At 45.4% G+C, this 27,518-nt stretch overlaps 1 protein-coding gene, 1 long non-coding RNA gene and 1 other non-coding gene across 3 annotated transcripts; all 3 read right to left on the reverse strand.

The window, feature by feature from the left end:
* Positions 1–13,579: 13,579 nt before the first annotated feature.
* On the reverse strand, positions 13,580–14,741 carry LOC120680144. The gene is made up of 2 exons (XR_005677487.1): positions 14,497–14,741; positions 13,580–14,093 (listed from the first exon to the last, which is right to left on the reverse strand). It is a non-coding gene; the product is annotated as an uncharacterized LOC120680144 (long non-coding RNA).
* Positions 14,742–15,614: 873 nt separating this feature from the next.
* LOC120677686 (MLO-like protein 4) lies at positions 15,615–17,919 on the reverse strand. The gene is made up of 5 exons (XM_039958858.1): positions 17,457–17,919; positions 17,024–17,232; positions 16,817–16,933; positions 16,662–16,724; positions 15,615–16,567 (listed from the first exon to the last, which is right to left on the reverse strand). The coding sequence occupies exons 1-4, from the start codon at positions 17,557–17,559 to the stop codon at positions 16,665–16,667; spliced, it is 489 nt and encodes a 162-aa protein (XP_039814792.1). The 5' UTR covers positions 17,560–17,919; the 3' UTR covers positions 15,615–16,567; positions 16,662–16,664.
* A 5,923-nt stretch (positions 17,920–23,842) lies between these two features.
* LOC120680319 lies at positions 23,843–23,949 on the reverse strand. The gene has a single exon (XR_005677590.1). It is a non-coding gene; the product is annotated as a small nucleolar RNA R71 (small nucleolar RNA).
* Between the last annotated feature and the right edge of the window lie 3,569 nt (positions 23,950–27,518).

Below are 27,518 nucleotides of genomic sequence, written 5' to 3' on the forward strand. Positions count from 1 at the left end.
TCCGTACACACCAAGGCCTTTTTGAGTTTCTAGTCATGCCGTTTGGATTGACCAATGCCCCAGCAACCTTTCAGGCTCTTATGAATGAAGTCTTGGGATCCTTCCTTCGCTGTTTTGTGCTGTTATTTTTTGATGATATTCTTATTTACAGTTCCTCTTGGTTTGACCATGTCAAACATGTCAAAGCAGTATTTCAGCTTCTTAGGCAGCATCAACTTCGGGTTAAGCACTCCAAATGTTTTTTTGGTGCCACCTCGGTCTGATATTTGGGACATATTATATCGGAGCAGGGAGTCTCCATGGATCCCAGCAAGGTCGTGGCTGTGGAGGCTTAGCCGCGGCCGCGTATAGTACGTGCCCTTCTTAGATTTCTAGGCCTCGCCGGATATTATCGCAAGTTTATCGCTTCCTATGGTGCAGTGGCTGGCCTACTTACAGCGTTGCTAAAACTCGAGGCATTCTCTTGGTCCATTGAGGCCGAGCGTGCGTTCTTGGATCTCAAGCGCGCGTTGGTCACCGCTCCCCTCTTGTAGTTACCGGACTTCTTGCGCCAATTTGTTATTGATTGTGATGCTTCTGGATCTGGTTTTGTTATTCTCACCGTTGTTGACCATTTTCTAAGTTTGCTCACTTTATTGCGCTAAGTCATCCTTATTCAGCAAATTCAGTTGCAAGGGCCTTCTTCGACAATATTGTGCGGCTCCATGGTTTTCCGTGTTCTATTGTAAGTGATCGCGACCCGATTTTCACTAGTAATTTTTGGTCAGAACTGTTTCAGTTGGCGGGTATGAAGCTTCATTTGAGTTCAGCATTTCATCCTCAAACGGACGGTCAGTCTGAGGTCACGAATTGCATTATTGTTATGTATTTGCGATGCTTAGTGGGGCATCATCCGCGTTCTTGGCTCCAACAGCTTCCTTGGGCAGAATATTGCTTCAACACTCCATATCAGACATCTCTTAAGGCCACTCCCTTTAAGGTTGTTTATGGCCGTGACCCTCCATCATTAATTCAGTACAAGCCTGGGTCAGCCCGCGTTGCTGCAGGAGATCGACAGCTCAAAGACCGGGATGAATTTCTGGCTGAGATTCGTGACCGTTTACAGCTAGCTCAACATGTGATGAAAGTTACTCATGATCAATCTCGGCGTGAGTTCGAGTTTGCTGTGGGCGAGTGGGCTTGGTTACGGTTGCATCATTGCTTGGCCTCCGGTATAACTCCTTCCAATCCGTCCAAGCTTGCTCCTCGTTTCTATGGGCCTTTTCAGGTTGTTGCCCGGGTTGGGGCTGTGGCTTATCGACTCCGCCTTCCGAATAATGTGAAGATTCATGATGTCTTTCATGTGGGGCTTTTGAAGAAATTTGTGGGTACTCCTCCGACAAAATTGGTGCAGCTGCCGGGCATTGTCCGTGGATGAGTGGTACCTACACCGCAGCATGTCATTCGTGCACCTCTCAATCGGGGCGTGTGGGAGTTATTGATTCACTGGACTGGTTCAGATCCTGCAGAAGCTACTTGGGAGTCCCTGCCTTCTTTCGTCGCTACGTATCCTACGTTTCAGCTCGAGGACGCGCTGTTTCTCGGTGAGGGGGGTAATGTTACTGACGCATTTGTCGGTAAGGTTTATCACCGTCGTAAATCGGCGGCAGAAAATTAGGAAAGAAATAGATTAGTTTCTTTATTTCCTTTTGTGAGAGTTTGTTAGCTTTTGGAATAGCTTAATCTATAAAGGCTCGTGTAATCAGACTTGAAAAGTTATCAAAGGAATAGACTCTCCCGTGGGGGGTGAGGTCTGTTCGACTGTGGCAAGGAGAGGTTCCTCTGCCGCCGGCGATCTGCCCTCGTCTCCACTAGTTCCTCGCTGCGATCTGCCCTCGTCTCCACTAGTTCCTCGCTATCCTACTCGCTCCAATCGTCAATCCCATCTACTGCTAGTCTCTCCTCTACGTACTCCTCACCGACTGAGACCCAGCAGTATCATTACCCGTCTCTACAAGTCGATTTTAGTTGCGAATAGTAGGGTTAGTACCACACCAGTCCCTAGCGCGCAGCTTGTGCCAAGGAAGCATGCTGCTGGGCGTGGCCGCTACCGGGGAGGAGTGTGCCCTCGCCTGTTTGTGTGGCCACCAGCGCGAGGAGTGCAGCGGGAGAATCCTAATTCTGCAGTCGACCGCAGGTTACACGACTCACGATCAATCACGGTATAGGTGGCCAAACAGACCGCCCGGGCACGACACGGCCCGAGCACGGCGAGGCCCGGCACGGCGGGGCACGGCGGCGCTGCCGTGCCGTGCCGCGTAGTGCCGCCGTGCCGGCATCCCGGCCCAGGCACGGCACTATGCCGTGCCGTGCCGATGGGCACGGCGGCTCGTCGGGGCCGTGCCGGCCCGTCGCCATGGCGGGACGCCGTCGACCGCAGCCGTGTCTCCACAAGGATGCGCCGCCGCCGCCGTGGGCACGCGCCTGGACGCGCGAGCTCACTTCGTCGTCGCTGCAGTCCAGGCACGCTGATGCGCACTGCCTCGTACGCCCGCACCGCCGACGCTGCTACAGAGAGAGAGAGAGAGAGAGACGTGAGGAACGGGAAACGGACGGGAGATAGGGAGTGATGCGGTGGCGGCAGCAAGACAGTAAAAGATAGGGTTTGCCCTTTATATATGCTAGCTTCTTGTGATCCAATGGTGATGATTCATCCAAAACAATCCAAAGATGGAAACGAATCGGGCCGGCATCGTGCCAGCCCATTATTCGTGCCGTGCCCGTGCTAGTGCCGTGGGGCGGACCTACAGCCCAGGCACTATATAAACTGTGCCTCGTACCGGCACTGGCACTATGGTGTCGTGCCCGGCGTCTTTTTTATTTTTATATTTTTGAAAAACATTTTTTACAGAAATATATTTTCAATTTTACAATTTACAGTTTTATACCCCTACCGCCTGGCAGGGGGCGTCAGGGACTTATATGTAAATAAAAAAAATTTATTTGCGCGGAGGCCCTTTGCGGGAGCCTGCCGCCCCTCTGCCGGGCGGCAGGCCCCCTGCTGCCACTCCACTGGGCGGCAGGGGGCCTGCCGCCCGGCAGGGGGCGACAGGCTCCCCTCCCCGCAGAATGGGCCATTAGATGTGGTTTTAGATATTTTGGATACAAATAAAAAGCATTAGTAAAGTATATGAATATGAAAAGTATAAGTTAGCAATTCATATACATACGCAAATGAGAACGAAATAGGTGATGCATGAGAACGAAATAAGTATAACATGACGACATGTCCATAACAAAAATACGGAAACAGCTAGAAGCACCTCCTAACCACCCCGGCCATGTCGACCTCTTTTACGCTGAGCGTGGACGTGGTCTGTAGAGTAGGTGTGCCGCTCTGGAGGCCCTACGTCTCTACCTGGACGTCCGGTGGCCATAGGTGTCTGGAAGGTAGGATTGGCCTGCTGGTTAGATGTAGAAAATAACCGACTCCAATCTTCGAAGTTTGCCTCAAAGGTATCCTGTGTGGGCCCTATACAGTAGCAATTAAGATATCTTAATCATCGTCTTATAAGTCATATATTTGGGTACATATTCATCATACGTACCTGGTGGTGGTGGATACGAAGAATGACCCATATCAGGAAGCTGGTGGTGCGATCCTGTAAACCGTTCAAATTATTTAAAATATTCATAGAAATAAGAAGCACATGATAAATTTGGGCTACATATTAGGTATTTACCTTGCGTTCCTTCTGTTGTCGCCATAGGATAATACGAAGAAGGTCCATCATCATATAACTGTTGTGATCCTATATGTAAATACAAAAGGAATTAGACTTCATACCACAATTAATTGAAATTAAGATATTGACTATATGTCTACCGAAAGGTCGTGGTGGTGCCTGAGTTGGTTGAAATGACATCCCTGCAGCTGGTGCCATGGTACTAAACTGAGTCCCTCTGTGAGGTTGGTAAGGTGGGTGTGCATCACCTGTATGGACTGAGAATTAATTGTTGGCTTCAAAGTAGGAAGTTAGTAAGTATCCTCACGTATCTGGATAATGCTGCTGAGACCAATAAGGTGCTTGGGAAGACTGCTGCTGTGTGGGACCACAAGGAAATGAGGTCGAGGCTTGAGACGAACCGTACGAGTCATCGTACGATGTCCGGCTACCAAAGGCTTCAAGCATGGAATGGGCTCTTTGTGAAACTCGGGTCCAGGCCGACTCTTGCTCATTCCTATCCATCATAGATCCCGCTCGAATCCTCATCAAATTCGCCCTGGCATCTACGTCCATCAACCTGCACATTTCAAAATGCAAAGAAAGACATTTCAATCCTATGTCGTGCGTAGTCATCCTGTGCTGTCGCAACATGCGGCTGTGGTTGCATGTCAGCATATATCAAGCGACAACGAGTCTGAGGCTGGTACCAGCTCAGGTACGCCCTGTACAAAGCCTCCGTGTGTGCAGGGGTCGCAAGCGCCACGTTCTCCTCTGCCTGGTCCCAGCCATCGACCCAAGGCTGCACCCTTGTCACCCACATGTTGGAGAAGGGTTGCCCAGTCCTCGATAAACTAAATATTGAAAACAATTTAGTCAAATATGATTAGTTAACTATACAATGCATAGTCACTGAAATAGTATATGAATTGTTAACTGTGGTCATGGCGTTCGACTCGATCCAATGATGACGGCACAGGATACTACTGCCTTTGACCGAACTGTCTCCTGACTCTTTCCGGGCAGTGAGCCTCAATGTAAACGTCGTACACCAACGCTGTAGTTGTCATCCAAAAGGCCTGGTCCTGAAAGCAAACCGAAGATATCCCGATCGGTGCATGAGTGTTTATAGCCAACTCGGAGTAGGGCTCCCACACGACGTCTTCAGGTGTCAACTGATCAAACTCAGCCACAAATTCAGGATAGGCCCGACGAGACTGTACGTGGGCCCACCTCTTCTGCACAAAATTAATAATAATATGTACAAATAAGAAATACAAAGTGGGTGAAATAAAGCAACAGAATTGCCAACAGAATAGTACGAGTAGCAGTCATTTCCGTACCTGACGAGCGTACCAGAGAGTCCCCATGGTGGGCCTATCGTCCTCGGTGTCACCGTACATATGCAGCTCATATGGTGAGTGGTCGACAAGCGGGCGACCAATTGCTATCCTCTCGTACGACCAAAACTGTAGCAGAATCGGACATCCTGTAAGAATTGCATTGTGCTTATTTTGCACCGATGCCTTGCAGAGGCCACGGTACGTGGCTGCAAGTACCGCTGCACCCCAACTATATTGAGGCATTTCCTCCACAGCTGCCTCTGCGATCTCCAGTGCGTAAGGCACAAGCACCCTATCCACATAGGCCCCGTGTGAGTTGTTGAACATTATGTATCCAAACAACCACAACAGGTATGCCTCAAGGGATCGAGTGACGCTATCCTCATCAGCATCATGTGCCAAATTGTCGGGCTGCATAGAAAAGATGAACATTTATGAGTACGAGATCAATTATAAAATAAAACCATAACTGCACTAGTCAAAAGCATAACTCTAACATTAATCGTAACAAAACAAGGTATGTACCTGGAACTGCAGGATCCATGCCTTGGCAGGGCCTGTTGCTTTTGGGTGCTCTTCTACATCAACCGCGATGTCAATATTTGCAAAACGCTCTTCTAGATCGTCCAACCACGTAGGCGGGGCGACACGAGGCCCTACGGCATCCCCACTGATAGGAAGACCCAACAGCATCGCAACATCCTGTAGGGTCGGTGTCATCTCCCCACAAGGGAGGTGGAAGGTGTTTGTCTCAGGCCTCCATCTATCAACTAGAGCCGTCAGTAGGGACCTGTCCAGCTTTACTGAACCACTCTCAGCAAGACGACCTATAGTAAGAAGACCAGCCTCACTCAACCTGAAAAATAGAATGATCAAAGGTAAGTACATTATGTACGAAACGTATACGAAACAAACGTATTCTTAGAAACATAATCCGACGACATATCACCTGGGCACCCATCGTGGGTCAACAGGAATAAACTCTGCTGGTGGACGTGGACGCAGCACGTTAAGTTTCACGCGCTGAACCACTGCAAGGAAGGACCGGTGCGACGAGTCTATGACTCCGTCAAGTAGAGCTGGCGTATCTTCGGCCATACCTAACACAAAAAAATATAAGTTTTCTACATTTTCTACAATTTTTCTGCATTTTTCTACAATTTATCTTAAATTTTCATAAACTTTTCTAACATTTTCTTGCATTTCCTACAATTTTTGTACAATATATTTTTCTAACATTTTCTAAATTTTTCTGCATTTTCTACAATTTATCTTAAATTTTCATAAACTTTTCTATCATTTTCGTGCATTTTCTACAATTTTTTACAATATATTTTTATAAATATCTTTTCTAATATTTCTAAATTTTTCTGCATTTTCTACAATTTATCTGAATGTTTCATATACTTTTCTAACATTTTCTACAATTTCTGACTATTTCTCAAAATTTTTTATCGTATTAAACAACTAATCAATACCACAAAATTTGTTGGTAAACCTAATTGGTTTTTCTAAAAACTAATCTTAATTCTACCTAAATTATATTAAAAACATTACCTAAATCGCTAAAATATCATTACTGCTGCATACACTAATTATAGAATTAAACATACAAAAAATTTAGATCGAGAAAGTTGAGAAATAGTTATTACTTGCGGTTAGGATCCAAAATCCGGTAGGGCTTCACCGTTACAACTCCCTCCCTCACCCCTCCTCTCTCCCTCCCACTCTCTGGATGTCGTGGGAAGCAAATGAGGGGGGAGGGGGGAGAGAAGCCTTTTATACAGTATGGGGGAGCCTGCCGCCCCCCTGCCGGGCGGCAGGGGGGCGGCAGGCTCCCGCCAAGGATTTCCGCGCAAATAATTTTTTTTTAATTTACATATAAGTCCCTGCCTCCCCCTGCCGGGTGGTAGGGGTATAAAACTGTAAATTGTGAAATTGAAAATATATTTCTGTAAAAAATATTTTTCAAAAATATAAAAATAAAAAAGACGCGTCGTGTCCGTGCCGTGTTAGTGTCGTGCTTTTTCGAATCGTGCTCGTGGCCCATCGGGCCTCCTATAGATCACGGACGCATCCCCGCCACCGGTTTCACTCACGCATGTATAACCCCATGCCCACATGGTGGGCCCTAGTACCTTTTTAATTTCTTTCCCATTCCACCTTCCGTCTGCTCCTCTCTTTCTCTCTCTCTCACTCTCGGTCTCCAAGACTCTAACAACAGTTTCTCTTTTTCTGCTTTATTTAGTTCTATCTATAAAGTATGTTCTCCAACTTTTTTCTTCCAAAGTTTCGCTCAAAACTGTTAAAAAAAGTTTCTCTCCAATAATTTTATTCTATAGAATTTTATATCATAATTTTCTCTTCCAAAATTTTGTTTCCAAATTTTATCCCTTTTGAATATCAACTTTTTTCTTTCCAATGTTTTCTGCAATGAATGTTTCTTTTTATTTTGAACTTTTGTTCATACTGTTAAGTTCTAATTTTTTGTTTTCAAATAATATTTCTAAACATTTTCTTTTAAAAATTTTTTATTCAAACTTTTATCAAAAGATTTGTTTCCAAAAATTTTCAGTACAACTATTGCTACAATTTTTTTTGTGTTTTTGGATTTTTGCTCTCAATTTTTTGTCACAAATTTTGATTTGAACTTTTTTTATCAACTTTTGTTCTGAAATTATGTTTTTATTTTTTTTTCTCTCCTATTTTTATTTTCTCCATTTTTTGTTAAAAAAATCACACAACGTTTTCCAAATTATTCTTATTATATAAGCTTCACCACTTATGTTTAGATTAATGGGTTAGAACTTTGATAGGCAGGCGGAGCCAGACATTAGCTGGCATGGATTGGACCAACATAGTAGTTAGCTAGCGGGGCCGAGGGGTATCACTCACTTTGGTTGGAAACTGTCGGTGTCCAGACCCGGAGGCCTAGCACTAACTAGTAAAGATGTTGCGTGTCCTAATCCTATATGGTTGATGCAAGAGGTAATACAGTAACGCACGGGATTTATCCTGGTTCCGGCCGCGGGGCTGTACATCCAGCAAAAGTGTGCGAGTGCACTGTACTATCTTGCACCAGAGTGCCTGTAGTAGGGGTACAAGCGAGGCGAGAGAGGGAGGAAAGCTCCCAAGTCTCTGCTATGTGATTGTGGCGAGTGCCAATATCATGCTCTGGAGAGCGGGGTGAGTTGTGCGTCGTGTGGTGATCGTCCGAGTGTGTTCGTTGTTCGGATGAGAGGCTCGCCTCCTCTTTTTATAGACACGAGGAGGGGTGATGTACATGCACGGGGGGTCAGAAGTCGTCGTCTTCTCCCCGAATCGGGGGGTGTGCAGTGGATGCCTACTGTAGAAAGTACACTGTGCGGCACTGGAGATTATGGCGCCGGGCGTGGCAGTTGTCCTAGGTGGTGTCCTGACCTCGCGGAGATCACGCCGACGTCCTTGTGGCTCCAGTGGGCTTCGTGGCGATTGCTGTGGAGGGTACTATCCTCCAGGCGTGGCGTGGCAAAGCGTCGAGGGTTCTGCAGGCTGGGGTCTTGCTCCGGTCAAGACCCGGACCGCGATCGAGGGTTCTGCATCGGAGAAAGTACGCGGAGTAGGCAGCACAGTGGCGGGAGTAGTGCTGAGCACGTCTGCACAGGACGCCACAGGTTCCCACAGTGCCGACACAGTGCTGGGGATGGTGGAGAAGTGGCCGGAGTTGGCGGACGGTGTAGCGAAAATGGCCTCTCATGCCATATTTCAATATAATGTTTTGGTGATTGATAAAGACAACACAACACTTGGACTAATATGATTGTTAAGAAAACCATTCTCAGGCTTTTAGGTTCAAGTGATGACAAAGAGAAGATAGGCGTAGCTAGGCCCGAAGGGCCACCCCTACGGGGGTTCCAAGGAACAAGGATTGAGGCATTTTGCTATCATCGGTTAAACCGACGTAGGGCAAAATGAACTCACCGGTGCAATCACAGAGAAGGCCTGCGAGCTAGGGTTTGGCACCGGATTAACTGGCGTTGGGTAATTTACACTCGTCGGTGCATTGACTTGGAGCATGTCTGGAAGTTTGGTTTCACCGGTTGAACCGACGTTAGGAAATTTGTATACGTCGGTGCATTGACAGATGAAGACAGAGGAAATTCTATACACCAGATGAACTGACGATTGGGTCTTCGTGAACGTCGGTGCAGTTGTCCAGAGAGTTGGTTTTTAGAGTTCAAATGGCAACTACATTCACCGGTTAAACCGACGTAGCATCGGTTGATTGCCTGTACATGTAACGGCTAGTTTTTGAGGCAAGCAGTTTTAGTATCACCGGTTAAACCGACGATGGCTTTGGAGGTACGTCGGATTAACCGGCGTTAAGTGTTTTTCTGGCAACTTTTCTCCAACGGCTATATTTGCTTGGGCTGCCTATATATACCCCCAAGGCCGGGTCATTTGAGAGTGCTGGAGTTCAAGGAAGTATACAAGAGCTAAATATCATCTCCAACCACCATAGAGCTTCATTGTACGTCATATAGGCTTAAGCACACTTGTGAGAGTGTTTAGTGCTTGTTTAGGCTTAGTTCTTGAGAGAACTAGCTTGAGAGAAAGCCTTGCTGTGGCAAGCACCTTGTGTACTCGTCGTGTGACCCTCCGATTTGGTGTGGAGTGGCAACGACACTTTGTGCGGGGAAGGAGGCCCCTACTTGGTGTTAAAGCTCCAAGATAGTGAAGACGGTGCCGTGGTGACGCTTCGAGATAGACGGTGGCGGTGACCTCGTCTTTGTGACTTGGCGTCACTTAGCCTTTGCTTGTCGGGAGCCTTGGAGGCGTGGCAAGACGGTGATCAAGTGAAGAGACTCGGCATCACACTTGTTCGTGTTGGACAAGTGGCCGTGGACGTAGGGAGGGACTTTTGTGTCCTAACCGAACCACGTTAAATCGTGTGTCTTGGTGTCTTCACGGGAGTTTGCATATCCTCTCCCTTACCGCTTTACTTACCGCATTACGTTTCCGCATTTACTCTTTCTTGCTTACCGTTACTTTCCTAGTTAGTTTGATTAGGATTGGCTATAGGTTGCAAGTCTTTTGGGGTAAGTAGAGAGTAGCATAGATAAACCTTAGTCATAACTAGCATGTGTAGGACGTGTTAGGTTTATCTTATGCAATTAGATTGAGCCCTAGGTTAAAAAGCGATTAGCGACCCTATTCACCCCCTCCCCCTCTAGGGTCGGACACCCCGGTGATCCTTACAGACGGGACTTCGGTCACAGCTGATGTGCGGCGTGATGGCCTGACACCGTCTGACCTGAGCGTTGCGGTGGAGTGGTTGGCATTTAATGCCTTCGTCTGTCAGGTAGGCGAGCAGATGGGTTACTAGTTCCGTCAGCCGAGGGGTGGCCTCAAGCGAGGCGGAGCTGGTCCGCTCTCCCGAGGGTAGGTCCGCTTCCCTCGAGCGAGGCGGAGGTGCGATGCACTGTCGAGGGCCTCGGCGGGAAGGCCTCGAGCAAGGCTAAGATCGCTGCGCGGGTTCGAGGGGTGGCCTCGGATGGGCCGTACTGCGGAGCTGGGCTGCGAGCCGAGTGAGGACTGGGCCTTTTCGGGTCTTGGAAAGGACTTTGGGCGTTGTAGGAGAGTTGGAGCTGTTGAGTAATCCTTCTTTTCCTTTGGACCGGAGGAAGACGGTAGGTCTAGGCTTGCTGTGGTTGTAGAGCCTGGCAAGGTGGTAGGCACCGTGGGTCTGATTGTGTTTTGCGTTTTGAGGGCAATTTGGTCCCTGGGTTAGGGTGCCTCTAATTGTGGTACCCGACAGAAACCGACCGCACGGATACCAATTTACGGGCGACCGTAAATCAGCAATTAAACCGATTAAAATAGTGCTTGCAGTGTCTATACAATTATTTAATAATTTATAGCGAAAGCCACCAAATAACGGTGTCTATACAATATCTCATCATCTCTAAGATATCATTACCCTCGTGTTATGGGACATGATATATAGCTGGCTCGCATCTCTATCTTCTGATTCTGATATCTTGATCCTTATTGCTACAAATATTATAGATAGATGCCATAGCTAGCCTGATATCTTCCATGTTCCAGCATACTCTATCTTAAGCATATCTTCGTACGGCATCAAGTTACCCTATATATACATAGGTAGGTCGGGTTTCACCTTCCTCAGAAGCGCACAAACGTGCTATATCGGAGGTTTGCAAAATGTCGGCCTCCAACGATGGAAATGACCCAAAGGGCAAATCTGTCAAGACTGCCATCAATATTGCTCCTCGTGTGCTCTTAGTCGATGATTCTCCATCTGATTGCGTTACTACATCGATCAACTTAAGGCGCCATGACGTTCTAGGTATTCTTTTTTTTTTATATCACGTTCTAGGTATCACTACTAGAAAAAGTGCTTATAGTACCGGTTGAGAATGTCCTTTGGTACTGATTCTTACAACAGGTACTAGACATGTGGGACTAAAGGTTAGATCCATTAACACTGGATGGATCCAGTACTAAAAGGATTTTTTTTGTACCGGGTGCGGTGGGCCGGAGGCTTAGATTCGAATCCGCAACCTATTGCATCGCGTGTACCTTCCTCACCATCTCACATACACAACATTTGTGACTAAGAGGGAGATACATTCTATTTGAAGTAACCCATGGAGGACCTTTAGGTACCAAAGGCTATATATAGGTACCGGGTGGTGGAACCATGTATAGGGTTTAGGAAATGGTCATAGTATAGTATAACGACGCGCTCCCCACGGACGGCGCCAAACTAGTACCGGCATAGAATTAGTACCGGATCATCTTCATACTGGATTCGGTATAAAATTAGTACCAGATCATCTTCATACTTGTACTTTTGGGATCGATCTTTGGCATGTTTTCTAGTAGTATATTCATGATTTAATATTATGAATTTCTATGTTTTTTTAACATGTAAAAAACAATCTTTGAAGAGGTATTTCTATCAAAGCTAGTACACTGAACAACTATATATGCTTTTCTGCCACCTTTAAATGTATTCTGGGGCATCTATATATATATATGTGAGTACTCTATCTATTTAGGATCAGAGACAACATGAACTGTAGCATCGAGGAAGTTAGAACCGTTTATATTAGAACCATGTATATAAATAATTTTTACATATTACTACCTCCATCCTAAAATATTACAACTTTTAGACTCAGTCAAATATTTTCATCTTTGACCAATAATATCTTCAAAAATAATTAATTTTAAATAGAAAAGGTTACATCTTTATATAGTTGGTTTCATTATGAATAAACTAATATCACTTTTGTGTTGTCATTTATAGTGTTTTTTACCGCCTGCAGTCAAAGTTTAGAAGGTTTGACTTGGAGAAAACCAAAAAATAGCAATATTCTAGGAAGGAGGAAGTATAATTTATGATATATTTATAATTCTCTGTCTATCTTACTGACATACATGTTTCCCTAAGTTTTTTGTGCTTGATTTATTTTCAGTGACTGCAGTTGAAGGCCCGAGGCAAGCCTTAGAGATCTTGAATTCGGTATATTATTAGTCTAACTTTTCATATCTCAACAATATTGTTTTCATATAATGTCCTGTTTGAAGTGAATGATGTGCCAATGAACTATGTTAACGATTGACCTTTTCTCTGTATAAACTTTCGACACAGGAACTTGTTGTGAACCTAGTTCTAACTGTGGATTGTGTGCCTCATATGAATGGATATGATCTCCTAATGGAAATGAAGGTATACACCCATTTGAGAAAAAATGTCTAAGCTTTAGATTTTTTTTCCATTGGGTTTCTCTTTGTTTGCTGAAAAGTATTTTCTCACAAGTATTTTTTTAAAATTTTGTATATTGTTTGGTTTTGACCAAATGTGTTCTCATTCACCTAGAAATCACCAAAGTTAAACCACCTCCCTGTGGTGCTTACCTCCGAGAACATAATCCCAGATAGGGTCAAAAAGTAAGTAAACAGAAGATCATTTCAAATTTTCACTATTTACATATTTGTTATATTAGTAGTCAAACTGTATTTGTTCAGGTGCATGGATGGAGGAGCTAAGGACTACATTCAAAGGCCTATCAACTCTTCTAATATTGCTAGCATTCTAAGGTACATTTGATGTAAAAAATAAAGGGTGTAAAAAAATATGGAACAAAATTTCCATACAGGACTATCTGTTGTGCATCCTATTTATCAATGTATAAGCCATAATATGTATTATCTCATTACCGTCTCATAAGGTGTGTTTTAATTATTGGCTTGAACTGGAAAAAAATATATTGTTATCCTCCGAGTATTTGAGTATTGTTTTATGTTGGCCACTGGGAATATAAGGTTTGAGCATCTAATGTGTATGTACTATGTAGTGCTACATGCTTCCTTTAGTACCACATGATAATGTTTGTCTACAGGTGTTTTCTTTTTTCATGATAGAAATCTAGGCAGCGAGGTAAGGCATGTTTTGGTTTACTAGGTTCATACCCGTGTGTTACTAAAGGAGATATAACTTTTTGTACGCAATACCAAGCATTCTTGAGGAATAATATAGGCCATATTTGAAAGTGGGATGTCAATTCAGAGTTTAATCTAAGTTCCCTTACATTCTTGTTGCCAACAAATTGAAACTAACGTCGTCCTCAGTAGTGCTGACCAGTTAAAACAAGAGCCTAAACAAGCTAGCTGCAGCCCAAAGTTCAGTGAGGCACGTCACAGGGGGCTCTTGGCAATGGCATCGACACCACCACAAATAGCTCAATTGTGCACAAAGCACTGCCTGAGGTTGATTTGTGATGGTTTCATGTACAAAGCTTATGCTTCAGACCTTGATGCTTCAGCCAACTGCATCAGATAGGAACTAGGTCGATGCGGATCACAGCTGACCCTGCGGATTAGTGGATGCGCTCCTACTGACGTGCCAGTCAAACCCTGTGTTGTCTGAATATTCCTCATTCAGAGTTCCCAACAATATAAAATTTGAAAATTTGAAACTAACATCAACGTGCCTCAATTTGCCTTCAAATTTGGACTTCTGGCAACTCTCCCTCTCCTGTAGCAATAGCATCACCTTTTTAAGTTTTTCCTCTTGTATATGCAGCATCAGACACGTAACAAGATTAACAAGTCAAATATATTATGTGGATAATTTTTGCAGAATTCCAAAATTATAAAGAGTGATTTAAGTTGACTAAGGTGAAGATTGTCCATTTAGTATATTGAACTTTGCAACCTTTGAAAAAGCCTGCACATATAGAATTCTACCCAAATGTAAAAATTTATATTCTATATTTTCTAGGAAGAGGAACAAAAGAATATTTACTTGTAAACACCATATTATATAAACTAAAAGGTTAATCTAAAAGGTAAATATTTACTAAAGAACTTTGCAAATTGTAAATGATTCGGCTATGATGCCTCTCTTCTGTAGGTGAGAAGTGAGCAAGTTCTATTACCTGATACCAATAGACCCATTGTAATCATTCTTCCATGCTCCGCACCATGTATTTGTGGAAGTCATAATAATGTGGTAGCTTGTGATACTGACATCAAAAAGATAAAAAGCAAATCATGGTGAGGGGAAACTGGCATATTGTAAGCATCTAAACAAAACTCGACCTGCGAGGGGCAAGCCGCCCCCCGGGCATTAATGTAAGAAGAAGACCTCTCACACAGGCCGAGAAAACCCCCGAACCCCTGCCCCACCCCAGAGGCGGGCCTACCTTAATTCAAGGGTATTCAGTTGAATACCCTTTATTTTGAGCAATTTTTTATATATAGATAGTATATACCTTTCTAGGTATTCAAAATATGAAAAAGGTACGTAATAGATTGTCAACCTCCTCTCTTCCGGCCCTAAAATAGTATTGTCTCCATCTCCCTCCTCTCTTCCGGCCCTAAAACAGTATTGTCTCCATCTCCCTCATCTCCTACACGGCTGCCCAGAATGGCCCAATTTTGCACCAGGTCCACCAAGAGCCCAGCTGCTCCCCATGCGGCCATGCCCCTGCCCCCAGCTCCCATCGTTGAATACACGGCGGCGGCGGGCATTACCGAGCAGTGAATGGCAGCCAGCGGTGGCCAAGTCCGCCTCCGCGGCGGCCGGCGGCAGCCGCGCGTGCACACGTTGGGCCTGCAGGTGCGCCACGCCTCCACGTTGGTCGGCGGCGGCTGAGTCCGCACCTTCACAGCGGCCTGCGGTGGCTGAGTCCGCACCTCTGCGGCAGCCGCGCATCCATGCAGTCGGTGGTGGTTTTGGTTCTTCTGTCTTTGTCTTTGTTGGGTTTGCTTTCGGGCACTACTGTGTTGCTGGTGCGGCGGTCTGCGGCGACTGGGCACGAGGAGGCGAGGGGTTGCTCCAGTTCGATGGTTCCGACGGCTGATGGGCTACTACCGAGGATCTCTTGAAGTCTTTTATTTGGTGTCCATTCCTCGTTCTGGATGGCTGCGGATGGTGGTTGGTTGCTGTGGTGCGCTTCGCTGTGTTCGGAAGACCGACGGCTCCCAGTTTCGACGAAGAAGAACAGTAGCGGTTGGTTGGGCCTTGTTGTAATTTTGTGTTTCATCAGGGTCCTTTCCACAAGAAAGGGGTGTACTATGCTTACTTTCATCTAATACATGGTTGCATCCTTTTTCGCAAAAAAAACTAGAATTTAGGTTGTAGAAAAATTGCTCTTCAAGATTTTGAATACCCAGGTTTGAAATCCTGGGCCCGCCCCTGCCCACCCTTACACAGGGGTGCTGTAACTCATACCGTAACCCGTGTGAGAGCGGGCCGGGGTGAGCCGGGACCTATTTCCATGTGCTTTGGCGTGTAGGTAGGCGAGAGATTTTTTTAACCTCAGCCTGAAATTCGCTCACACCAGGAGTCGAACCCAGGACCTGAGGAGTGCTACTGAGGCCACCTAACCAATCTGGCTAGGCACCCTTTCGCGTAAGCATCTAAACACAAAGGAATAAAACATATTTGAAGTACTCACTGTGACAAAGCCCAACCTCAGTGCCAAATAGTATGACCTTTTGATGGAATCCTTGAACTGACACAAAAAGCACAACTGCAGTGTTCCAGTGAAAATTAGAGAAACTTTACAATCCAAGTATTCTCTGTATTGATCAAACAAGATATACCAAATATTTCAACATCCTATAACATTAAAAAGTGTCAATTCTTAGAGTATAGGTTATTGAGTATTTACAGTACTCGAGACTTCACATACATGATTTTTATTTCCCTTTATATAGTCCAATGACATTTTAGATGTCATTCTCAATGAACATCTGATGTGTGTTCAAGGTAAAATTAACAATGACTGAATGAGATGGGCAGATAAGGCATTTTTAAGTCTTTTACCATCTAACATGCTTATCAGGTACAGAATAGTACAATCAGAACCGGTTTATATATCCCGACCAAGGAACGAAAAAGGAATCTTACCAACCAAATAATTATTTTGTTTTTGCTCCATGGACGAGAAGCATGGTGAAAAACAAAAGTAGACTGCCTCCCTATCACCCAGTTTCTCCTAGCTGAGAGAGACATAGATGCGTGAGGTAGAAGAGATCAACAAATGCTGCCTTACAAATGGCCAAAAAAGCACATCAATTTAGTTGATGACCATACCTTTCATATCTCCTGAGCAGCGATCGGACCTGCTAGTGTCTCCCATTTTCTCCAGCTATATATCTGCATCAGTAGCAGCATGCATGACAGGGGCACGACAAACTCACAAAGAAGAGTCAAATTGTTAAATCAGCATCGGAGCCGTGAACACCAACCTTGATCATGGTAAGAACCACCGTTACAAAACTGTACACTACATGAGTGATACCAAGGATGAACGAAAACCCATGCAGCTGTTTGAGGCCCTCATACAAAACAAAAGGCTCATGGCCCTGCAAGCAGCAGCCACACACCAGCTTGTTAGTCGGTAAAGTGTGGCTCTCCCGATCAGCCTTTCACCTGACGGAACACCTGGCAGGTACCTCGGTGCAGACGTGCATCGAGTGGCTGCCAAGCATGGTCTTCTCCAGAGCCGTCTGGTTAGCGCCCGCGTCCGGCAGAAGGTCCTTGCAGTCGCTGTCCGAGCACATGTAGAAGTGGCTGGTGAAGAGCGACGAGGGCACGCAGATCTTGAATATGAAGCGCGACGTCTGGCTCAGCAGCAGTGAGATGATGCCGAGCAGCATCAGTTCTGCGGGCAGACATGGTTTTCTCTGGGTGAGGAATACGGCCGAACAGCTTATGGGCGGCGGCCACCGCCGCAACAGGGAAGTCTTCAAATTGCATCGGAAACTAATTTTGTTGTAGAATAAAAGGATGGCTAAGCAAGATATCGCAGCACCTGCAGAGACCTACGAAACCAATGTGGCAAGAACGTCTAAGCTAGTAAGATCCTAGAATTCAAGAGTGAAAGACCATGAATGCAGAGCTTGAAGGGAGGCCGGGAGTGCGGACGCAGGCGCTGCCGGTGTTGCCGGCGGATCACGAGCGGCTCTACGCCTGCGTTGGCGCCCACCATGAGTGGGATCTGCCGGCAAGCGAGGGCGCGGGAGGATCACGGGCGGCTGCGTTGGCGCACCACCACCATGCTCGTCGCACGAATCTAGCGAAGGTTCGTGCGGACAAACGCACGCGCGGAGCCGGCGAGAAAGAGGGCTATGGGTTCGGGTGCTACGGGCATCTGTTAACAACCCCTCTCCTAATCCAACTGAAATAACACAAACGTGATACAGTTGCAGGCTTGCAGCTGATACAAATATGAGGCAAATTGAGTTTGGGATAGGAAGCAAAGCAAGAGAATCGAAGAGGACTAGTGATGCTTCACTGAATAAGTAGAATCTAGAGAATGAAGAGTAGTAGAGAGAGGAACAAGGGAAGAATGAGAGAAGAGAAGCTTGTTCCTGTTTCTAAATATTTCGTTGATGCCCTTCATGTGTGCTATTGTTGCCCTCTTCAATTGTCCATCCAAGCGCCTTATCACGGCCCACGGCCCAAGGCCCATTGGCAATCTAGCATGGTAGCTCCTACCATTCCCTCTCCGTTTAATTTCAACTAATGGAGGTGCACGTACCACAACCACATGCACGTGTTTTAAAAAATTGAACCCTAACAAGAATTGTATATTTATAAAGACCTAAATCGAGCGACAAATAGAGAAAAAATTGAGAGCCGACAAACCTAGACCCACATCGAGCGCCACCGCTAGCCACGTTCACTATCCTCGATAGATTATACAATTGGATAAACCATGGTGAGTCACCAGAACAAACTACGGACAACAAAAGAAAGAACAAAAAATCAAATCAGAACAATAATCAAAACAAATCAGTAAAAAAAGGAGAAATTCAATGAAAAAACATTGGATTCACTACTAGAAAAATGCCTTAAGGCACCGGTTGCAGGTGCCCTTTGGTACCGGTTTTTTGAACCGGTACCCCGAAAGTGGTACCAAAGGCTCGGGTAAATTAACTGGTACCTAAGGCCTCCAAAATTCACGAAAAATATTCTCTTTGGCTGGGATTTGAACTCGCGACCTCTAGCCTTGCGCATTGCTCCTTTACCATCTCCGCTACACAGTTCTTTTGATTGAGAAGGAGATGCTTTCCTTTTGAAGTAACCCATGGATGAGCCTAAGGTACCGGTTGGTGTTACCAACCGGTACCTAAGGATCCTAAAGTACCGGTTGGTAACACCAACCGGTACCTATGGCTCGTCTAAAGGTACCGGTTGGTGGTACCACCCGGTACTAATATAAATGTTATCACCCGGTACCTATAGAGAGCCTTAGGTACCGGAAGGCTCATTCAAAGATTTCATCCACCCCAAAAGTACCGGTATGGAGATGAACCGGTACCTATGCTAGCATAGGTACCGGTTCATCTCCATACCGGTACTTTTGGGGTGGACCTAAGGCTTGTTTTCTAGTAGTGATTCGTGGGTTAGCGTGCCCTTGCTCTCGCCGTCGCCGAGTCTGGACTCCAAGTAGTTGTCTTGATGTTGTTTCTACGGTGGTGTCAGTGGAGACGGCGTGGCGCTGCCGCAACCCAGTACCGGCCTAGGGCGGCTACCCTTGCCACCTCCACGACGGCCACGACTCCGCCGATGGGACCTGCAGTAGCTGCAGCTCTTGCGCCAGCACCACCGCCATCGGCCTCCACGCCACGCGCGCCTCCCACGGCCGCGAGCAGAGGAGGGATGATGTGCGCACGTGTACAGATTACACGAGAGCAACTTTTGTGGCCCGATCTTCTCGAAGGATCCTCACACTAACTTGATAAATATCGCTGAGTGACCTGACGATGAGGCTGCGCACCGCGAGATCTTGCACACGCGACGAACAACAGAGACAATCGCCCTTCCACGTACCGACGATGCCAGACCATGCAATCACGCCGTATAGACGTGAAGGCACGAACTGGGTGAACCGCAGTTCGGCGTTCTACAACTCCCTCAGGAATCGAAAGAACAAGTTTGTAAGCCTCTCAAGACTCACGTTAGAAGAACTCAAAGAGTTTTTATTTCTGAATTGGCAGCCAAAAAGTCCCTCACGTCATCTATTACATGGATATATATAGCACTAGTGGAGTTTTCAGTTCAGATTAAAAGTAAATGAGGCATGCACTAGAAAGATGTAGCACTCCTATTAATAGCATGGCCTAGTGGAGTTCCTTGGATGGTTGGTATTCTTGTGCATGCTGGTACGTGTGTAAACAGCAACCAGGTTGCTAAGTGCCTTCCTAACTTCACGAATTTATTTGCTTTGTATATCCATAACTGATTTGCATGGTAGCTGAATGGTTCTCCTTCTCTCTTTATTCTCACTAGCACAGCACGTCCAAGCATCCAGATCCTGCAATTTAAATATAGCACACAATATAATATTTTTAGATACAAAATAGTATTTGATATTTAGGGATAGCTTTCACCTATCATTATTCTTCCAAGATTCACACGTCAACATGTTCCCAACAAACAGCAAGCTGATCACCACACTGTTGGAGGATTAAAACCATCCTCGTCCCATGCCCTTGCGCATATGCCATCGTTCCTAAGAATGTTCAAACAACAACTTGGAAGCATGGAATGATCTGAAATATTGTCATTGAATAGAATAAGGTTAGCATTCACCTGAGAATGAATTTCCTTCTCTAATTGTTTAGCCCGCTTTCGTGTAACTGGACCAACAATATTAGTTGCATCCTTATCCTTAATAATATTATTGTCGATGCCAGGGATGTCCTCATCAGCCTCACCCTCTTGAGAAAGAGTCGTCCTCGACTCAGACTCACCGACAAATGGAACCAAGTCTTTGACATTGAATGTTGCACTCACATTGGAATATTCGGAAGGGAGCTCTAGTTTGTAAGCACTATCATTTATCTTTGCAAGAACCTTGAATGGACCATCTCCTCGAGGTGATAACTTACTCTTGCGCTGCTGAGGAAAACGATCCTTGCGCAAATGTAGCCATACTAGATCACCTGGTTGGAAAAGAACTTGTTTCTTACCCTTATTTGCTTGCTTAGCATACTGAGTAGATTTCTTCTCAATATTCCTCCTTGTGTCCTCATGTAATCTTTTAATCAATTCTGATCTCGTGATAGCATCTAAATTAACTTGTTCCTGCAATGGTAAGGGCAAAAGATCCATGGGTGTATGTGGTTTGAAACCATAAACAATTTCAAAGGGGCAAAAATTAGTTGTTGAATGTACTGCCCTGTTATAAGCAAACTCAACATGTGGAAGGCATTGTTCCCACATTTTCAGATTCTTTTTCAGCACAGCCCGCAACATTGTTGATAGAGTACGGTTGACAACCTCAGTTTGGCCATCTGTTTGCAGGTGACAAGTGGTAGAAAATAACAATTTGGTGCCAAGTTTACCCCACAATGTCTTCCAAAAGTAGCTAAGAAATTTGGCATCCCGATCTGAAACAATAGTCTTGGGCACTCCATGTAAACGAACTATCTCTCTGAAAAATAAATCAGCAACGTGTGAAGCATCATCGTTCTTATGACATGGAATAAAATGTGCCATCTTAGAGAAATGATTAACAACAACAAAAATGGAATCACTCCCCCTCTGAGACCGTGGTAACCCCAAAATAAAATCCATGGATATATCTTCCCAAGGTACTTTTGGAATTGGTAATGGAATGTATAAACCATGTGGATTAAGGTGGGACTTAGCTTTCAAGCATGTTATGCAGCGCTCAACATGTCGCTGGACATCACGTCTCATATGTGGCCAAAAGAAGTGGTCAGCAAGCATGTCTAGGGTCTTCTTCACACCAAAATGGCCAGCTAACCCACCAGCATGTGCCTCCTGCAAAAGAACATGTCGAACAGAGCAAGCTGGAATGCATAGCTTGTTAGTTCGGAATAAGAATCCATCGTGCACATAGAATTTTTCCCAACCTTTCCCAGCTACACACTTAGAGAAAGATTCTTTAAAATCTGAATCAGTAGAATAAAGTGTTTTAATTGATTCCAAACCAAGAACCTTTGCATCAAGTTGAGTAACCAATGCACATCTTCTTGACAAAGCATCTGCAACAATATTATCTTTACCTTTTTTATGCTTTACAACATATGGAAATGTTTCAATGAACTCAATCCATTTTGCATGCCGACGGTTCAATTTACCTTGACTTTTGAGAAATTTTAAAGCTTCATGATCAGAGTGTATGACAAATTCTTTAGGAAATAAATAATGCTGCCATGTTTCTAAAACTTGAACTAAGGCATAAAGTTCTTTGTCATAAATAGAGTAGTTCAGATGCGGACCATTTAGTTTTTCAGAAAAGTAAGCAACGGGTTTACCTTCTTGAATGAGAACACCTCCAATGCCAATACCACTTGCATCACACTCAATCTCAAAAGTCTTATCAAAATCTAGTAGTTGTAGGAGTGGCGCCTCACAAAGTTTTCTTTTTAGTTCTTGGAAGGCTTTGTCTTGTTCATCTCCCCACAAGAATGGAACATCCTTCTTTGTTAAGTTGTTTAGTGGTGCAGCAATTGTGCTAAAATCTTTGACAAACCTCCGATAGAAACCTGCAAGTCCATGGAAACTTCGAACTTGGCTCACATTTTTGGGTACAGGCCAGTCCTTTATTGCTTGGATATTCTCTTCATCAACATGGATGCCATCTGCAGTCACAACAAAACCAAGAAAAACAACACGATCTGTGCAAAAGGTGCACTTAGCAAAATTTCCATACAATTTCTCTGCTCTCAAAACAGCAAGGACTTGATGAATATGATCAAGATGTTCATTAAATGATTTACTATAGATCAGGATATCATCAAAATAAACAACCACAAATTTTCCAATGAAAGCTCGTAGAACATGATTCATTAAACGCATAAAAGTTGAAGGAGCATTCGTCAAACCAAAGGGCATCACAAGCCATTCATATAAACCAAATTTAGTCTTGAATGTTGTCTTCCATTCATCACCAATTTTCATGCGAATTTGGTGATAGCCGCTACGTAAGTCTATCTTGGTGAAAATAGTTGAACCACTCAATTCATCTAACATGTCATCAAGCCTTGGAATGGGATGGCGATATCTAACAGTTATAGCATTGATAGCACGACAATCAAGACACATGCGCCAAGACCCAACTTTCTTTGGGACCAAAAGAACTGGAACAGCACATGGTGATAGGGATTCACGAACATACCCTTTGTCCAAAAGCTCTCTTTTACCTGTCGCTGAATTTCTTTTGTTTCTTCGGGATTGCTGCGGTAGGCTGGACGATTTGGAAGAGAAGCACCTGGTACCAAATCAATTTGGTGCTCTATGCCACGTATTGGAGGAAGACCAGTCGGCACCTCATCAGGAAACACATCCTCAAAGTCCTGCAATAAATCAAGTACAACCGTAGGCAATGTCGAGGGTAAGCTATTAGTTGAAAACAAAGTGTCACTCGGTCATTGCCTGGCCATTTATCTCACTACCTATCTGGCTTACCCCCGACTAGTCAGTCGGTCGATGAAGATAGTATGGTTATCATTCGGTTTACGATACTCTTTACCATAGTGCTTCCCTGAGGAAAAATACGAAACCCTGGAATATTCCAAAGTGAAGTGCTACAGTGGTGATTCTGTGCGCTTGCAGAATATCTATTCTAATCGGGCATAAGAAATGCCAACAAGCATTTCTGGCGCCGTTGCCGGGGAAGCAATTGGCTAAAGATATCATAGATAGTTTGATAAACTCTACTAGTTTGTCGCCGCTAACCCTAGCGGGCTTACCATTGCTCTCTCTATCTTTTAATTGATGCAGAGCAGTGCATGACCGGTTTTGACCTACCAATTAACTTCCACCCAAATCCAGAAAGAATTGGGAGAATTGTGAGACGCCGCATCGTCCCACCTCAGAAAAGACTTACTTGGCCTTCCAGTTCACCCTCCACTTCAGCATCTCCATCCATGGCTAAGACTCTTCGTCAGTTCTCTGCCCCGTCCAGTAGCCACACTCCCACTGGATTGAATGTCAACCAAGCCGGCAATGATGGCTTTGAGCTGAAGACTGCACTCGTGAACATGGTCCAAGCAAGTCCGTTCTGCGAAAAGGCATCCGAGGATGCCAATGCCCATCTCCAGAACTTCCTGGAGGTGAGTAACACCATCAACCCCAAAGGAACTACTCTGGATGATGTCCGTCTTCGCCTGTTCCCGTTCTCACTACTCGGGAAGGCCAATATGTGGTTCTACTCCAACAAGGAAGCTTTCACGACATGGGAAGCTTGTTCAAATGCATTCCTAGCCAAGTACTTTCCAGTGGGCAAGACCAATGCCCTCCGGATTAGGATTACTGGAATTCAGCAATTACCGGATGAGACTATCCCAGAAGTCTGGGAACGTCTCCAGGAGTACATACAAGCATGCCCACACCACGGCATAGAAGAGTGGCTGATCATTCAGAACTTCTTCCATGGCCTGAATCAGCAAGCCCAGGACCATGTTGACGCACCAGCGGGTGGTTCCTTCCTTTCTCTCAACGTTGCGGGAGCAAAGGCGCTGATTGACAAGATAGCTTCCAACCAAAGTTGGAAAGGAGAAAGGCAGGCAGCCCTTCCCAGGGGTGTGCATCAAATCGACACAGTCGACATGATAGCTGTCAAGTTGGAACTTCTGATGAAGAAGCTGGAATCTCCACATCAGGAGGTTATTCAAGTTTCGGAGTCTCGTATGACAAGTGAAACATGTGGCAAGACTGGGCACTCGGGCACTTCATGCCCCTTAACTCAAGAGGACGCAAACTTTGTTGGGAGCAACAACAATCCCAACTCAGGATTTCGTCCTCAGCATGGTTGGAACTCCAAGCCCAACCTCTCCTTCGGTCAACAACAAGGTACAAACTTTAATAATAGTTTTCAGCCCATATTAAAAGACCTAGTGTACGGCCAAAAATAAATCAATGATAACATTAGTAGGAAATTTCTTGCTAATATCAAGATTCTAGAATATGTGGCTGCATAACTAGAGGGATTCTATTCTGTTATTAAAAATCAACTGAGCTTTAATAAGATGATAGAAACCCAAGTAGCTCAGCTTGCATCCTCATGTCCTAACATTAATGTGGGGAAACTACCCGGGCAACCGGAAGTGCCCTCGAAGGAAAATGTTAGTGTGGTGACCATGCGTGGTGGTAAGACCACGCAAGAGCCACCTTTCCCAAAGGATGCAGGAAAGCACTGGAAGACCGTAACCGCTAGCAGTATCGAAGTTGAAGACGAAGAGCAGGAGAAGGCTGACGACTCCAACACACCTGCTACCCAGGAAGACCCCGTGGAACCCCCGAGAACTTCATGGGACTATCACGACACAATTGCCTTACCGTTTCCGGAGCGGATAAGGAAGCCAGTGGCTGACGAACAATTCGGCAAATTCGTCGAGGTAATCAATAAGTTATATGTGAATATATCACTTCTTGATGCTATGCAGGTACCCACGTATGCCAAGTATATCAAGGATATTCTTGGAAACAAGCGGACGCTGCCCACCACTGAGGTCGTGAAGTTAACAGAAGAGTGTAGCGCTGCTATACTCGATCCTCTCCTGGTGAAGAAGAAAGACCCAAGCTGCCCACCATCACTTGCTCGATCGGGGCTCAGCATTTCTCTAACACCCTCTACGACTTGGGAGCAAGCGTCAGTGTCATGCCCAAGGTAGTTTATGACAAACTTAACCATCATGCACTTGCCCCTACTGCCATGTGTTTGCAGCTAGCGGACCAAACGGTCCGCTATCCCACGGAAATAGCAGAGAATATCCCGGTGAAAATTCAGAATTTCTTTATTCCCGTCGACTTTGTCGTACTTGACATGGAAGTCGACGCCAAGACGCCGCTCATCCTGGGCAGGCCGTTCTTGAGCACAGCAAACGCCCATATTGATGTCGGGGCCGGAGAGATCCAGCTAAACATCAATGGCCAGCAAGAGAAGTTCGCCTTCAAACCGAAGGTTGAACAATGCAACCAAGTCAGTGAGGTCCATCGGAAGAAGAAACCCGAGAAAGAGATGAAGAAACCGTCACTTCCAAACATTGAAGCCCTCATCACGTTCGTGGAAAATCTGCGGATTCAGGAGGAGCAACGACTTCAAGAGGAAGCCAGGCAAATCAAGCTTCACAATCAGAGGAATGCCAAACATCGAATCCAGCGTAAGAAATTTCTGGAATCACAGGAACTGAAGGTTGAAACACAACCCACACCCAAGAAAGTGTGGCGGAAGAAAGTGTCATCGCCCAAGACTCCATCCGGCGACGACAATCAGACTAAAGGAATGGAGAGTCCGGCTCCGGACTCAAAACCCGAGTCCTCGTCATGAGGTACGTGGCACGTATCCATCACTTGCATTGCATATAGGATAGTTTAAATTTTTTCATGCATAATTTTATTTCCATCTTGCATAATCATGTTTGAATTTCAACCAACCCATGTTTAAAATTTGAAAGTTCTGCATCAGTAGAACTTCACAAAAAATTTCGAAATTTTTTGGCCGAGCTCTAGGCCGGCCGGCCCCACCTTCTTTTGCTTGCCAGAGAACAACAAGGAGTGGAGACTTTGATTAAGCACGAAGCAAGGGACAAAGGGGCGAGCACTCAACGTGCTGGAGGTAGGCCGAGCGGCCCCATGCAGGCCGGCTGGCCTCTGCCATCCGCTCACGTTCCATCACCACCGACAGGAATCACCATACCTGCATGCCTAAGTACTAGAGCCTCGATGTGGATCACTCGGCGCCGCTCAGGGGGCCGACCGGCCTGCCCCAGGCCAGCCGGCCTGGCCTCTGCACGCGGCTATAAAAGCCAGCGAGGGTGACTCTCCTCGGTGTACCAGAAGCTCAGGTACACATGTCCCAGCCCGAGGTCCTTAATCTCTTTGCCTAATTAAGCTCTTTTGAGTTAATTAGGAGAAGAACTCAAGTGCTAGCTTGCCTAAAAATAAAATTTGAGTAGTAATTAGTGAAGTTCATAAACCAGAAACACAAAAATATTTCCATTCTTAATAAATTCATGGCAGGCTGAACGTTGAACATTTGTGGTGGTTTAACGCCCCCAAGAACGACTAACAACTAACGACTAACGCTAACCCTCCTTTTAACCTCTTGTTTCCTTCGGGTATTGCTCGTGCTAACCTTTTGCAGGCACCATGATAACTCGAGCAAAGGAGAAGGTCAAGAAGGCGTTCTCGAGAAGATCGCGGAGTTCTTCCTCTTCTCGGGATAACATGTCGGTCGACTCCGGTCACCGCTCACATGCATCCTGTGAAGAAGAAGAAATTCCCGCAGTCCCAAGAAGCCGCTTCCGCATCAGGATCTTGACGATGGTCGAGCAGATCGTCTACAAGAACGACTACGAGCGGCAGGCACTCGAGCTGCTGAAGAGGCAAACCTATGCTCACGTCAAGAGATTCGAAACCCACTTCGTCATCACGACGGGGCTTTTGCAAGACATGAACCAAGCCTTCACTGCCGTCGGATGGGAGAACTTCACCGACATCATTGAGCCAGGTTCGCACCTCTTGACCATAGAATTTCTTATGTCTCTTACCGTTGAAGAAACCAGCACTGAAACTAAAGTTTACTTTTGTTTCTTTAATGAACAATTTGAAATGACTCTCCAACAATTTAGTGTTGCTTTGGGCTTTAATAGAAGATGCATCTTAGACCCCAACACACTTGTTGAGCGTTATCAGTATGACCGTAGCTCTTTGTGGAGTGAAATTTCTAATGAACCCGTGAGTAGTAAAAACAGCATAGTTTCAATTCATAATCCTACTCTATGGTTTCTCGCCAAGTGGCTCGCCATGGTTGTGCATTCTCGCACAGACCTTCGCCTCTGTAGCTTGCCTGAGCTGTAGTGTCTGTACGCTATGGCGAACAAGATTCGCCTCTCGCCCGGCCGGAGCATGCTTGCTCATTGGCAGAAGATGATTACGGCCAAAAGCCCCATCGACATAACCCCACTG

This window comes from Panicum virgatum, chromosome 6N (genome assembly GCF_016808335.1).
Source record: "Panicum virgatum strain AP13 chromosome 6N, P.virgatum_v5, whole genome shotgun sequence".
NCBI lineage: Eukaryota > Viridiplantae > Streptophyta > Magnoliopsida > Poales > Poaceae > Panicum > Panicum virgatum.